The sequence below is a fragment of the Atractosteus spatula genome, chromosome 27, assembly GCF_055471065.1.
Source record: "Atractosteus spatula isolate fAtrSpa1 chromosome 27, fAtrSpa1.hap1, whole genome shotgun sequence".
Lineage (NCBI taxonomy): Eukaryota > Metazoa > Chordata > Actinopteri > Semionotiformes > Lepisosteidae > Atractosteus > Atractosteus spatula.
Genome location: NC_142732.1, coordinates 685353 through 698160, shown reverse-complemented (window position 1 = coordinate 698160; position 12808 = coordinate 685353). Strand labels below are relative to the sequence as shown.

The 12808-nt window shown below is 45.8% G+C and overlaps 1 protein-coding gene across 2 annotated transcripts in view; it reads left to right on the top strand.

The window, feature by feature from the left end:
- stx1a (syntaxin 1A (brain)) overlaps positions 1–12808 on the top strand; it is a 102528-nt gene that overhangs the window by 81764 nt on the left and 7956 nt on the right. The window contains exons 8-10 of one of the 2 annotated variants that reach the window (XM_088906639.1): positions 326–463; positions 2870–2980; positions 3066–3176. In XM_088906639.1, the coding sequence (XP_088762765.1) occupies positions 326–463; positions 2870–2980; positions 3066–3176 (360 nt within the window). The remainder of the gene's footprint in view (positions 1–325; positions 464–2869; positions 2981–3065; positions 3177–12808) is intronic. The other variant, XM_088906638.1, reaches the window with a different exon arrangement.

Sequence of the window (12808 nt, the reverse complement as noted above, 5' to 3'; positions counted from 1 at the left end):
TGGTCATTATTATCCAAGCGTCCTGGCCAAATTTCCCCCTGGCTTTTACCAATCATGGCCTCGTACTAATCCCCCTCTTTGAACTGGCTTCATCACTCCGCTCTCATCCCCACTGAGAGCTGGTGTGTGGGGAGCGTACTGGCGCACTATGGCTGCTGGCACATCATCCAGGTGGGGCTGCACACTGGTGATGGTGGAGGGGATCCCAGGGGATAAGTGTAAGCAATATTATTATTATTATTATCCTGGTGGTTCAGGAGCGGTCAGCAGGAGGTGGATTCTTTGTTGACCAGCCTCTCTTCCTGTACCCACCCTCTCCCCCCAGATCATCATGGACTCCAACATCACGAAGCAGGCGATGAACGAGATCGAGACCCGGCACAACGAGATCATCAAGCTGGAGAACAGCATCCGGGAGCTGCACGACATGTTCATGGACATGGCCATGCTGGTGGAGAGCCAGGTGAGGAGTCTGTTTGCTGCACTGGCGGCCGGGCAGCCAGCACCTCCTGTTGGTCACGTTTGACAGCCAATGGCAGGGGTCCCCACCCTGGGTCCTGCAGAGCTGTGGTCTTCCATTACTGGGTTTTTGTTACCACTTAATATTGAAACTTGTAACTTACTGGATTGCTAAGTTATGCATTAACCTATATATTTTCTGGTGTCTGGTCACTGACTGTGTACAATGACCTATTACCTGCAGAACAGTGGCTCTCTCGGGCCAGGCTGTCAGTTCGAAGGTCACTCTAAGGTTCAGCTGACATCTGTGAAACTCCCAACCGCATGCTACCTGACTGACTTTTTGTTGATTAGATGAAATGGTTAGATACTGTACAAAGCCTAGTATTAGCACTAAGTTAGAAAATACATTTTCTAATGCAAATACAATTGAAAATTGACAGTGGCATTACCACATCGTAGCCTGATGTGTTCTGTCTGACCCCTTCTGTCAGAGCTGGGATGGGAGGAAGACGCAGGTTGCTGCTCTGAGTGGTGTTGCCAGACCAGTAGGTGGTGTCCTTCCCTCTAGATCAGGTTTTCCAAGCCATTGTCTCTGTATAGTGACTGACTGACTGATGACACTGTGTGTAGGAGGTGCTGTCCTCCAGCTCAGATGTTAAACTGAGATCCTGACTACCCAGTCATTGAAGTTCTCATTGTGCCACTTGTAAGAATAGAGATATTATCCCTGGTGTCTTGCTTGTGTTGCGCTGTGGGCTTCCACAGTCTGCTGAAGGTAATATTCTCCCTTAATTCAAATGCTGAAGCAGTTTCTCATCTGCTATGCTGGGGCTGCTGGGCCTGAATTTCTGCTCCACATCGTCCTGGAGGGGCAGTACTTCAGTGGTAGATGAAGTGCGTCCCCTCCTATGTGTAGTGCACATTATATCTTTAGGAATTAAAACAAAACAAATGCAATTAATTATTATTAATTCTTTAATGAGCACTGTAAAATAGATATTGCTCTGAGTCTGTGGTAGAATTAAGGTGTCTAACATTCTAACCTGTTTCTTAGCCCCCTGAATAAGAACACATGAGCTAAGATAATTAATTGACTAACCTATGACCGCCGTTATGCGCTGTATTTGTGCTGTGCTGTGTCTTTGCCTCTCTCTGCACTAACCCAATACAGGTTGTTTCAGCACCATGCTGCTAACTCGGACCACGCCCTAAACACACAAGGTAACCTGCTTTCTGAACCCCGTATGCGTGCTGGAGTGTTTCCACAAACCTACACTTCCTCTGCATGCTGGCATACTCTTCCTCAGCATGCTGCCACACTCTTCCCCTGCATGCTGCCACACTCTTCCTCAACATGCTGCCACACTCTTCCTCTGCATAGTGACTGTCCATAGTGCTCAGCTGTACACTCTGAAACACAGGCAGCTCAACTACTTGGAACTAAAGCATATTACAGATCTGCTGCGTTTAAGACATGTTACAGACACATTGTTTGCTCTGGCAGTAAGCAACCCAGCATTTAGATCCATATCCTTTGGAAAACTAATACTTCTTCATAACTTCGCGTCCTCAGCCACATTGCTGTGCTGGACTCTTTCGCTTGGTTTCTTAATTAGTATTGGTGATAATCTTATTACATTTATTTTAATTAATAAGTTAAATTTAACTGATAAATAAATCTAAAAGGTCTTAAAGTTGCCTGTGGACTAAATAAGGAAAATTCCTTGATTTCCGGGTTTCCTTCCATTCCTGAGACCGGGGTGACTGACGTCCTGAGACAGGCCAGAAGGTCAGCCCTGCGGCGGTGTCACACGCCGGGCAGAACCATGACCCTCGGGAGGGCCGCAGTGGAATCCAGGATCTGACGAGCTCCCTGCCCTTCCAGGCTGTTGCTGAGCTGCCCCCAGGGGCAGTCCAGTCAGTCGGCCAGGGGCATCTGTAGATCCTGGCCTGACCTGACCTGGCTTCATTCCCGCCCGGCCTGAGTGCATTTTAAATAACACACACCTGTTAGATGTGACATTTCGCAGATAACTGAAAGTCAGAGAGAACTCTATCAGAAGCCATGTGTGAAGTGTGTAGTTCTGTTCTTACGCACATGCAATGGCAACTTCTAAACACCCATTCATAGTAATAACAGAGGGTGACCAGAGCTGTACTCAGACTCTAAAACTCCTGCAAAACTGCTTGGATTCGGAGCACCAGCACCTTGAGTGTGTTCTCTTTGGTGCTTTCCAGATCCTCTACACATCGCTATAAGTTCCCAAACAGGCATCAGTCACCCCCCAGAAGCCCGCCAGGCAATGCTCTTTGATATTGTGATGTCGGGCAACTATAAGACCTTTAAACAGACTGGCGCTGCAGGAACGGGCTCCTTCTCAGAGCGGGTTCTGCTCTCGGCCTGCAGGGGGAGCTGGCGGACAACATCGAGCAGAACGTGCTGGCCGCTGCGGACTTCGTGGAGCGGGCCAGAGAGGAGACCCAGCGGGCCGGCCAAGCCAAGGGCCGGAGCCAGCGGGTGAGTGGCCACGCGGCCCGTCCCCGAGCCGTCTCTCAACACCCCTCTCTGTGTCTCTGTGTCTGTGTGTCTGTGCTGGCCGCAGGGGGAGATGATCGACCGCATCGAGTACAACGTGGAGCACTCGGTGGATTATGTGGAAAGGGCCGTGTCTGACACCAAGAAGGCTGTAAAGTACCAGAGTAAGGCGAGGAGGGTGAGTGGTCAGGGGTCAGGGCGAGGCGGAAGTCTGCAACCAAAGAAGCCTCCCGAGCAGCCACAGCCACAGGCTGGTCCTCAGACGGGCCCGCTGCGCTCTGATTGAGCAGGGTCTGCTTCCTTCACCGTCCAGTGTCTTTGCTGAGATGCTTCAGAAGTGTATTTCATGAAGAAGAGGAGGCGTCCTCTGGGCCCATCCAGCAGCAGAGAGACAGTGGAGAGAAGAGATCAGAACATTATAACAGAGTTCTCTCTGCTTAACAAGACCTCTTCCAACTTCCGGACTTAACCATTCGACATGTACTGTGCCCTTCCGAATAAAGACTCCTCCGCACAACTGGATTGGGGGAGTGTAGCAGTTATTACACTACAGCTTTAAACAATCCCTTTGTAGTCTCTGGGACCACAAAGTACAAGGCTCCTTGACTGAGTGAGCTGCCATGTGTCAGTGACAGAGAAGCAACACAGTGTTTAAATCCACACGGTTTGTTTAAAAAACACACTAATACAAACAGGACTAGAATAGATTGAATAGGAAGGAGCATGTTTTTTACTTTTACATTAACTCAGTCTTACTCTACAGAGTCCACACTAGTCAACAAATGGTTATCAAAGACAGAGGACTTATTTCTTAGAATCAATTCACGTTCGCGCTGTAATAAACACCTCAAGTCTCCTGTTTTCCAAAACGAGAAAGAGTAGCTTCTCAGGTGAGAAAACAATCCTATAAGAAAAGATAAGCACAACAAAATGAATTTTGAAACAACGCACCCGTCTTCATCTGCACAGAGCTAAGCGGACCTGCTTTAGCTTCGTCTTGGATTTCAGTGCTACTCAGCTGATGTCTGTTGAGAAAAATTAGTGTGTATGAGAAATGAAAAAGGGTCTGCCTGCTCTCAGGTCTGCACAGGCCAAGAAATCTCTCTGCTTGCTCTGCATCCTAATGCAATCAGCTCAGCAATCCTCTGAGACAGACTCACCCTGTCTGCCCAGACACTTGCCAGTCACCACACAGTCAGGGCTCCTGCATGAGCATTGCGTGAGCAGACATGGAGCAGACGAGCAGAAAGAAAGAAGGAAAGACGGCACACCATGACACGTACACACACTTAAGGCTTGAGGTCATCTAGGAGGGAGATGGAGTCTGTGGATGGGCCACCCTTGAGTCTACTGCTGATGCTTCACAGTGGTTAAATGGTGCTGTTTCTGCCAAGGAGGCTCCTATTGGTTGCAGACCTGTGCCGTCTCTGTGAGTCGGCTTTGCTAGTGCATGCAGCATGCCATTCTGAGATGTTGTCAAGCTCGTCAGATCCTTGTGCCTCCTGAACCCACAGAACGTCCACAGACCTCTCTGTAGACCCCGGTCTACTTCTGCAGACTTTCCCAAAGTTCCCAAAGTCCTGGTCCCCCATAAATCATCGATTTTGAGGCGTAGATCTGTGTCATTTTCACATCAAGCAGATGACAGAGTGAAAGCCCTGCAGCACCCAGCCTTGCAGGCCCAGAGCTGACCAGAGCTGAGCGCTCCTGGCTTATCTGAGCAGCTCCTTTGCAAAAGTGTAAGGCAAAGCTTAGATTGGAAGGCCTCGGAGATGGATGATCGAAGGGTGACATTTAAAACCTGCTGGAACCCAGATTTCCAGGACCAGGATTAAATGTTTACACTCTTGAGTCAATGTCCTCAAAACCCAGCATTCTGTTTGATCGCTTGGCCCTGTAGTTATGCTTTGCGCCTGCCTTATCGGTCATTTTCAGGAATCTGAATCAAATCCTCTCATAGTTCCCTTTACAGTTCATTGCACTGCATTACTTTCAGGCTCTTAATTACTCGTAAGCGTCTTGTGGAAGGCGGGGGGTGCTGGTTAACCCTGCTGCCTCACAGCTAGTTTGGTTTCTGGCCTGGGACACCTCTGTGTGGCGTTTACATGTACTCCCCACGTTCCACAGACACAGCAGGTGTCTCTAGATTGCTCCAGTGTGCGTACGCAAAGTGTTTGTGTCCCGTCCGGGGTGCCACCCTGCCTTGCGCCCTGATGTTTCCGGAGAGCGGAGAGTCTCCGGGTTGCCGTGACCCTCACGTGGGAGAGGGATAGATGACGCCTTTGTCGGTGCGAGCAGGTGATGTGCTCTTCGTGTGGTGCAAGCAGCGTCAGCTACATGATCAGCTGTGCTTCATGTTTGCTATTAGACACAGTGGTACCTCAAGCGCTCTCACCACTACAGCTAGTTTATGACTGAGCCCCACCCCCAACTTTCCTGTATCTCTCTGGCATTGTCTGGATGCACAGTCACAAACCCCGCAGTGCTGCCCTCACAGTGGTGCCTGTGGCCTCAAAGCCACTTGCAGACTGCACAGCGACTGTACCTGGTCATCTCCACACCATAGCACCTTCCACACAAATCTCCTTCCTTACGAGCTCCGAACAGTCTGTAAAAAACAGCGTGGTGTTTGGAGATGACTTCATCTGGCTTGTGGGCCCTATGAATAATTGAAAGCCGCAGCCTGTGTTCGTCTCTCTCTCCCGCCTGGGTTAGCTGGGGCTCCTGTTGGGAGAGCTGAATCAATGCCTCCACCTTGTGGTGCACACGAGTATTGCATCCAAATAGAGGAAGAAGTGTTGAGGATTTATGTTGAGGATTTAGGATTATTAATTGCTAATTAACCATGAAACAGTGGGAGGCTACTATCTCTACTTTTACAATACAGATCAGAACTGAACAAGGCCAGGAAAATCTTTTAGATAAAAAACGTTAGGAAAGTGCACAGGAACACAAGTTTCAAACTGCTATTAGGGCGCTACCTAAATTAAAGTAAAAAAATGAAAAAAGTTAAGTTGCAGACAAAGTACTTATCTTTATAAAACAGTAGTATACTGTTTAATAACTGTGAGGTCATTTAGAAAAATACAATTGTACTTGGATTATGATGAAATCATAAAACAATGTAGTACTATTGGGCATATCCTGAAGTACTTCACTAGAACTTCTGTTTCCTCTAACACCGTGGTACTCAAACTACGCGGTGGTGCGCCAGCTGACCCTGGAAATTTGTGTGCACTGAAAAATTGGGACAGGTTTTCATATTTTCTATTTTAATAAAAATGAGTTTATGTGTCAAATACGCAGCCTACGTACTACAATACAGCGCGCACTAATACTTGAGAGGACAAGAGCTACAACGTAATTCTATACCATTGTATAGGAGTGCGTACTACTAACATAAGCGGACAATTGTATTTAAAAAAAGGTTATCTCCAGCGGATAGGGAGGTAGGAGAATGGGCGTGATTTTGGAACACTGGAAATCTTGTGAGCACAGTAAACCGTGATAGATAACAGAAAAATATTTAAGGACTGTTCTAGGTTAATTCGAGAAAAATACACCGAGCGTCTCTGTTTCGCTCCCATGCGCATGAAATAACTTCTTCTAACTTCTGAGGACTCCTGCAACGGAAACGGGGGAAATGCAAGCTTGCGGATTGCTAAAGCAGGTAAGCGCCACACTATGTGTGAAGAACTGTTTGTTTACCTGACACGTATTGTGTGTGGAGAAAAAGCTGCTAAACAGCTCGACCTGCTGCCCCCTTCGAAAGACAGTCACTCGCAGAATTATTGAAATGATGTCAAAAGTACGCTGATAGAGCTGTTAAAGATGAGCAGATGTGTTTCACTGCAATTAGATGAGTCTGTCGATGCCTTTGACTTGGCCAATTTGCTCGTGTACGTTAGATACGAGTTTGAGGATATGTCCCATGAGGACTTTCCGTTCTGTAAGCCGCTACCAACTGGAACTACAGGAGAGCACACATTTCAGCTTCTGAGTGAGTTTATCCAAGAGAGTGGATACAGTGCGTGCTGGAGCGATGACAAGCCGACACAGCGGTGTAGTTGCACGAATGCGAGACATTGCTCCAGAAATGAACTGCAGTGCCACCGCCAGGGCTTGGCCGTCAAGGAAATGCCGGATTTAAACGAGGATTTAAAATCTGTTAGACTGTTGTGAATTGTATCAAGGCTCGACCATTGAATTCACATCTGCTTTGCTCGACTGAACAGGCTCACCCCTCTCACTGAAATGGTGCTTTTTTATTGTTTATTTTTAATTGTCGTTGTTCCTGTTGTCATTCTGTAAAGTGTTTTGAGAAGCCACCTTTAAAGGCGCTATATCAAGTAAAGTTTATTATTATAATATTTATTATATGTGTGAGTGTGTGCGCACATGCGCGCTCATGTTGGTCATTGAGATTTTCTGGGGTTCCTATGAGAAGATGACTTGTAGGTGGTACTTCGTCCAAAAAGTTTGCGAACCAGTGCTCTAACAGAAGAACACGTACAGTAGCTGAGATGTTTTTACAATCTGTGACCCCTTAAATTGAGTTTATACAGTTATTAATTAAATTTTAGTATATTGTTTAGAACTGGATGTTATAAGATAGTATAAAGGTGAAAGATGATATTCAAGCCCTGAATATATCAGCAGTACAGAGATACAGATATAAATTGAATATCAGGAAAAATGACCAGGCTGTGCTGTACATTCCAGCAGCTGATGATATAAACGTGATAGGAGCACAAACTCCTGAGACTCTGTAACATGCCCAGGTTCTGTGAGCAGCTCTGGTGCACTGCTGGAAACTCTGTCTGGCTCTAAACTATGGATATCTGAAGCCTAATCTGAAGTTCAGTAGTTCAGTCAGATTCTGAGAATGATTATAGAGGGATATAAAGGGACAGTGTACTTTGGCATTAACTTGTCTGTCTGAGGAATTGATAGTTCACGGTTGAATCTTTGCCTGAAAAGAACTTCACAGAGACAGGTGTCGTTACTCTGAAATCAAGTGAACCAATATTATTATACAGTGTGCATTTAGGTAATTGTTTGATTCATTAGGGTAATTTCAGTGGCTAAATTAATTCCGGTTTGCGTCAGCGATGTGTTTGAATACTTGTTAGATCATGACGTTTTGAATTTTGTTCTCACATATCAGTTGTCTGTTTACTTATTTTTCTTTTGTTTCTTGCTTTGAATGTGTGGAGAAAGGTGTCTGTATAAAAATATTAATGGCTAATTCAAGTGAATGGCTTGTCAAGCCTGCAAGCTTTAAAGTGATCAATTCGAAATCTGTGCAAGGATCTGAATACTCTAACAAGGCACTCTATACAGAGGTCCTATCTCTCCTCTTGTATTGATCCTATATATAAGTCTGGTCTCATAACGCACAAATATTCAACCTTTATCCCCATAAATGCAGATAAAACAAATACTTATTTGTAGCAGTTTCTTACTTGGTGGTTTAAAATAGCAAAGTTGTTCTTCAGTTCTGTGCCACAGTTGACAAATTATCTTCAAACCATACATTGTACCAAATTTTAAATCATCGTTTTGTCTTTTAGTTGGTTTGTTATGGAAACTGGACAAAATACCCTATTTATCAGAAAAGCTGTTTTGTCACCGTGCTAGGTAAATTAAATGCCCGCCAACTAATATGTAAGTGTCACTTGGTGACTCGTGTGCGATTGTTCAGGCTGGTTTGATTTGTGGCAGTGGCAGTGTAGCTGCAGGGGACGTTGGGAATCAAGTCGTTCTGACGGCCAAACTACCAGAACACCAACAAGATCAAATGTTTTTACTTTATCTTAAAGGTGACGTGGCCGGATTCCCAAAGCCAAACCATTAACCTTTCCTGCTCTTTAAGTAACCTTCCTGCACTTTTGTGTACTCAACACCATGATTTTATTTTCAGTATGACCAGCGAGCCCTGTTTTCAAACTGATTAATTATACTTTTGTTTTTCTGAGTAAGGGGTAGCCCAAAAAGCCACAGTCTTTTTGACTCTCCAAAAGGAGAACATTTTTTAAAAATGCTTTGGCAGTTATAATATCCCAGACCTCGGTCATGATCCTCAGTCAAGTCAGTCATGATCCGGGTTCTTCAGCTGTGGAGCAGGGAGTTCAGTACCAGGTCCAGATCCGGTTGCGATCCAGGTCTTTCCTGGTGGGCTTGAGAATGGACACCACAGACTGAGCTTGCCTGATGCATGAGGTGAATCTGAGACAACAGAGATACCAGTTGGAGCTGGCCAAGGCTGCTCCTTTCAAAGGGCTGTTTGCAGCTGAAGGAAAATGAGAATTAAGTGTTCGGTAGGTACATGACACAGACACGTGTAACTGACCGTCAGTGTGTACTTCTGTTCCGTTTCTTTGAGAATCCAGTTGATAGCATGTGGCATTTTACAATAATTAAGGATTTTGATCTATTTTCTGTTGTGCGTTGTTTTCAGAACTGCAACCAAACCGATAAATGAGGTACCACATTTGAAGGCAGTTCATTAAGTTTGTACTCTCAACACAAGTCTAAAGCAAATAAGTTGGAAAGTAGACGTCTCTCCCTTTAGCTTCTACAGAATCCCACTGTCATAACATTGGTTATAGAGAAAGCTTGAAGACGAAAGATGGCAGAGAAAACGGCAACATCTGACCATTCATGACACCAGTTTCCCTGAGTTCAGCCTGCACTCCCAGTAAGAACCTTTACTGGGCAAGTCATTCTGGGAACCCATCTCCTTGAGCCTTTACTCTTTTACTAGATTTCACTAGTGACAACGCTGCCAAGAGCTGAATGCGTTGCGAGTGTTTGGAGTACTTGGTGAGGCAGGTATGGCCTGTCCTGCTTGGTTAAGAGGCAGCCTCCAGGCCACAGAACGAGGAGGCTCGAACCCCAGCCAGAAAGAGCCGTGGGGCAGCTGTGAGGTGGAGATGGAGCGGAGGAGAGGTGCTGGAGAGGAAGTGAAGGGAGGTGTTTGAGTTCCGTACATGTAGCTAATTTCTTAATGACGTGATCAGGTACAGCTGGGCGAGGCCTGTCGAACTGCATTGAATAACTTCCATTCACAGTTTTAGGCTGCTAGTTCTCCTGTTCCGGTGCCAAACGAAGAAGCGTGTTTGTGACGGGAGCTCTGCCCTTGTCTCCTCAGCTGGGAGTCACGCTTTCCCTTGTGTTTTTCCTCTTGCAGAAAGGGCTCTTGATAGGCGTGTGCCTGGCGCTCGCTCTCGCTGTTCTCATCCTAGCCTTGGCCATTGGGCTCAGTTAGCGGCCAGAGGGGTCCGCCAGCTTCTGAGAGGCCCCCCCACACCCCACAGATACAGTCAGGAATCCCAGACGGGACGGATATCATCCTCTCCTCCTTCTCTCAGGAGCTCTGCCTGGTGTTCACCCTGTGCTGGGCGGTTCAGTGGTTAAGAGATTGGACTCGTTGCCAGGAGGTTCCCAGTTCAAGTCCTGCCTCCTTCACTGCTGATGAACCGCTGTGTCACCAGAAGCTTCCTCACCATATAGCCTCTGAAAACCTAACAGCCCTTGTTAGCAGCAGCAGTGGCGGTAGAAGGAAGAAAGCGTAAAAGAAAGAAGAGGCCATTCAGCCTGTCTGGCCTGTTTGTCTGTTAGCAGCTAATAGATCCAAGGATCCAACCTGTTGATTTCTCTTGAAGAGGGCCGGGATATCGGAGTCAACAGTGGGATGGCTGGTTAGCTTGTTCCACACTCCCTCGCTTTATCTCGGCCTTACATGCACTTCTTAGTTTCTTAGTTTCTGGGCAATTGTCCGGTTAGTCTGGGATGGTAGAATACTGTGAGTAATGCCCTGCAGTGAAGCCGAAGGTGCTCTTGTCACTTGAAACTTGAAAATGGGCACTGGTGAAAGTATTCCCAAACACGATGCTATAACATACTGTATGTCTAATTCATGGAGATTTTCTCTGTGTTTCTGTATGAGCTTAAGGTAAATATAAATTCTACTCATTAAAGGCTAGTTAAGTCATTATTTGCTAAGAAGATGGACAAGGTATAATAACATTGCCTTTACTGGAATTATCATTGAAAAATGTAGAGGTTATTATCCTTACTGTACTTTTCATTGAGTATTAAAAGACCAGAGCTTGCATTTTATTAATCTGCTCTGCTGAAGGTTATATTTTCAACAGAAAGCATTAATAGTGCCTCAGAAGGCAGTGGCATAAAATTGGTCCTGCAGAAGGTCTTTAATGCCCTTGATATCTGTATAAAACTCAGTGGGTGGTGGGGCTGTTGTCATTAAACTCACAGTCGCAGAGCTGGAACTTCGGGGCCAGTGCTGTAGATCAGATGCTGTTGAGAAGTGCTATGAGCCGAATTGGTTATGTAATGCTTCTCCACATGGTTCCACAGCAGAAAGAAGCAGCATTAATGTAGGAGTGTCACACTACAGTACATTTCACTCTGCCTTGCTTTGATGTGCTGCTGCTTCTAAATCATAGGAAAGTGCATGTGAGCATGTGCATGTTCTGTATCCTTCTATGAAGGGGCGATTACTGTGCTTTTTTCGGAAATGCTGTTGTTTTGTTGTTCTTGTTTGAAAGGTGAATGTGATTTAAAAGTGTTTTGTATTCAAATCAGATCTTAGCACTGTTGCTGATAATAGGCTTGTAACCATGGGGGTGCCCGTGTCCAGTGGTCTTGGCTCGGTCTGTGCTATCTGGTCTGTATGCAGAACCCAACAGAGAAGCACTTCTATAGCCATATTGCAGTTTTTATTCTTCATTCTTCACTGTCAAGAGACTGCGTACACCTGCAGACAGCAGTCTGTCTAAGGCCACAGCCATTGGAGTTTGGGTTGAAACAGCTTTGTTAGGGAACATCACGCAGGAGCCCAGACCAGCTGTGACAGGGAAATGCAGAATTGTGAGTGTATAGGCAGCCCTGGTGGTATGTAATATAGATTCAGGGCTCATGATAATTATCCAGCCTTTCCTTAAGGCAAGGTGACATCCGATAGTGTTATAACAGCTGTGTTATCACAGACAGGGCTGCACAGGAGGCCCTGCTGTTGTTCTCAAGAGTATGAGAAGGGACAGCGTAATTATGGGTGAGCAGTCTTTCTGTCCTCACAGACGAGCCGAAGAGGCAGTGTTGCTCGGGTCTGGCCATGTGCGGTACATAAGAAGGGTAGACAGGTGCTTCCTGGGACAGGAAGAGTTTCCAAATTCAGCCAGTCATGGAAGGCACTGACTCTGAGTACAGATTGCAAACTGGCGCCGGGGTCGCTTCACTGGAGTGGCTGATCCCAAGCAAGCTCTCCATTAGAATATGGATCAGTCACCCCACCCAGTGGTTTGTCAGGGCAACAGCAGCTCCAGCAATGAAGAAGTCTAGAAAGAGTCCCCCCAAACAATTGCTGTTTTACAATTGGGTGGATATGTTATAAAAAATAGCGATTCCAAATGTATAAAAGAACACCACCACCACCAAGGCGGAAGAACCACAGGAGTGAAAACTCAGTGGCAGAGAGATGATCTGAAAACACTGGAGACACGTTAGCAGAGGCCAGTCTGGGTCAGCGACTGGGCTCGTGTACATTTATTTAACACCCTCTGTCTTCCATGGTTAAAAAGCCTATTGTTTTCCAAATATACATCATTTTGGAAAAATGTCCAAGACAAATAAGAAGGGTGATTTTCCCATTCTTTTGCTTGAGCACATAGTTTACTCCACATTTTCTAATACCATTAAACTTTCAAAAATACATTTAATTGAAAACAAAATTACATTTGAACGCCACTTCTACATTTTGCATATTTTCAGCTTTAAAACTTGAAA